This window comes from Oryzias melastigma, linkage group LG19, assembly GCF_002922805.2.
Source record: "Oryzias melastigma strain HK-1 linkage group LG19, ASM292280v2, whole genome shotgun sequence".
Classification (NCBI taxonomy): Eukaryota; Metazoa; Chordata; class Actinopteri; order Beloniformes; family Adrianichthyidae; genus Oryzias; species Oryzias melastigma.
In genome coordinates this window covers 4,060,573-4,062,336 of record NC_050530.1, presented here as the reverse complement: position 1 = coordinate 4,062,336, position 1,764 = coordinate 4,060,573, and the positions used below count along the sequence as shown (strand labels likewise).

At 42.9% G+C, this 1,764-nt stretch overlaps 1 protein-coding gene across 3 annotated transcripts in view; it reads right to left on the bottom strand.

Annotated features, from left to right (window-relative positions):
- Positions 1 to 226: 226 nt before the first annotated feature.
- The window catches only part of LOC112153950 (zinc finger protein 385C), a 71,428-nt gene continuing 69,890 nt past the window's right edge, over positions 227 to 1,764 (bottom strand). For all 3 annotated transcript variants that reach the window (XM_024284433.2, XM_024284436.2, XM_024284434.2), the window contains exon 9: positions 227 to 773. In XM_024284433.2, the coding sequence (XP_024140201.1) occupies positions 546 to 773 (228 nt within the window). In that variant the 3' untranslated portion in view covers positions 227 to 545. The remainder of the gene's footprint in view (positions 774 to 1,764) is intronic.

Genomic DNA, 1,764 nt, shown 5'->3' with positions numbered 1-1,764 from the left:
TACAACTTGGAGTTGAGTTTTTTGAACAGTTTCAGGTTTATGAAGGAATTATTGAGCATTAAAATAAAAAAAATAAAGAAGCTGTGTGGAAAAACAGATGCTAAGATAAATGAAAACAGCGAATTATAAAGTAGGAGTTAAGAGTTTACGTGTTGTTGTGATGTACTGATTTTTCCAGGCAGTTTTCCGTCTTATAAATACAGATTATAAAGGAGTAGATCCACCGTCTTGTTTGGATTTGATTCTGAAAAGTTCTTGTTTTCTTTCATGAAAACTTAAAAGCTTTAAAAGTAAAACAAATCTGTGTTTATCTTTATTATTTATAATAAAATAATAATAAAAATCTTTTCATCAGTATGGCTTGCTGAGGGGTCCAAACATCAGAAGTTTATATTTAACCCTTTTTAGAAAATGGTCCTTCCATTTTTAGAACTCAGAGATGAGGACTGAGCGTACAGTTTGTGTGTTGTCCTCAGTCACTGTATAACACTAATGTCACAAAACATGAATTCTTCATCTAAGGCGGAACTTAATTGTGCTTGTTGTTAATAAGGAGTGAAGATCACAGGTGCATGTGTGGCTCTCAAAGGTCCCGGAGCCGGTCTGAAGAGCGCCGTGCTGAGGAGGGGACCCTGAATAATTGCTGGAGGACCGGGAGGCAACCTCAGCGCTAAAGGTCCAGATGCCATGCCGCACAAGGCGGGACTGAGCGGGCTGCTCAGGAGCCCCGCTGGAAGCACTTTGGACAGATGCTTCTGCAGGGCCACTTTAGTCTGGAACCAAAGACGACAGACGAGTTCAGGAAAACAACTCAAGATTACATTTCAAGGCGTCTGTCAGATTAACAGATGCTAACATTGTGCTTCACTTGTAAAGATCCAAATGGACTCCATTCATTGGGAGGAGCCTACCATAAAAATGTTTCCATTTAAGCCTTTGCTTGCACAGCATGCAGGATGTGCGTGTTGTTTAAGTGTTCACTACGACCTGTCGCCCGCAGCACGCCCATAGATAAATGTGTATGAACATTTTCGCTGAACGTGTTCACCGGGAGGTCTTTGACTTTGATATTTTCTGCGACCCTTGACCCTTGTTCACTCGCACTCGTAAGGGCAGTTGAAACCATTGACAGTATATAAAGAACTGGATCGAGTTCCAAAAATCCAAACTCTCAGACTTTTATTGAGAGTAACCATTCTTGCTCCGAATCTTTTTTTAACATCTAAAAAGGTATATCTTTTTTATGATATTCTTTCTTTATTGCAAGTTATTCAAGCTATAAACTGACCAATCACAGGACCCGGTGAAAGCATGTGGTGTCCACTGGCCGCCACCTCAAACATCTGAGTGAAGGGGAGTGAACTTCGGAGAAGCTCACTCCTGATTGGCGACTGTCGTTGCCCTAGAAACGATGACTTGTGGCGCCTTCATAAACACGGCAGGCGCGTCAAATTGTCTGACGCCGCTCTTTTGACGCAGGTCAAATCTACCGCTTAACGAGTTGACTCCCCACCCCCGGAGCAACCGCCAGAGTTGTTCTGGAATTCATTCGTTGCCACATCATGGAAAACATGGATGATGTTGAGTGAGTAGCTTGTGTTTATATGTTTTGTAGAGTTCTACAGAGACACCGGGAAGCACTTTGCTGTGTCTGGGTTCACCAGATCATCTCTTTCGGTGCGGCTTACAGCGCAGCAGGCTGGATTACCGCCGTTTTAAACGTTACTTCCAACCGTCTGTGGCCCAGTTGAGCATTAGCTCAAG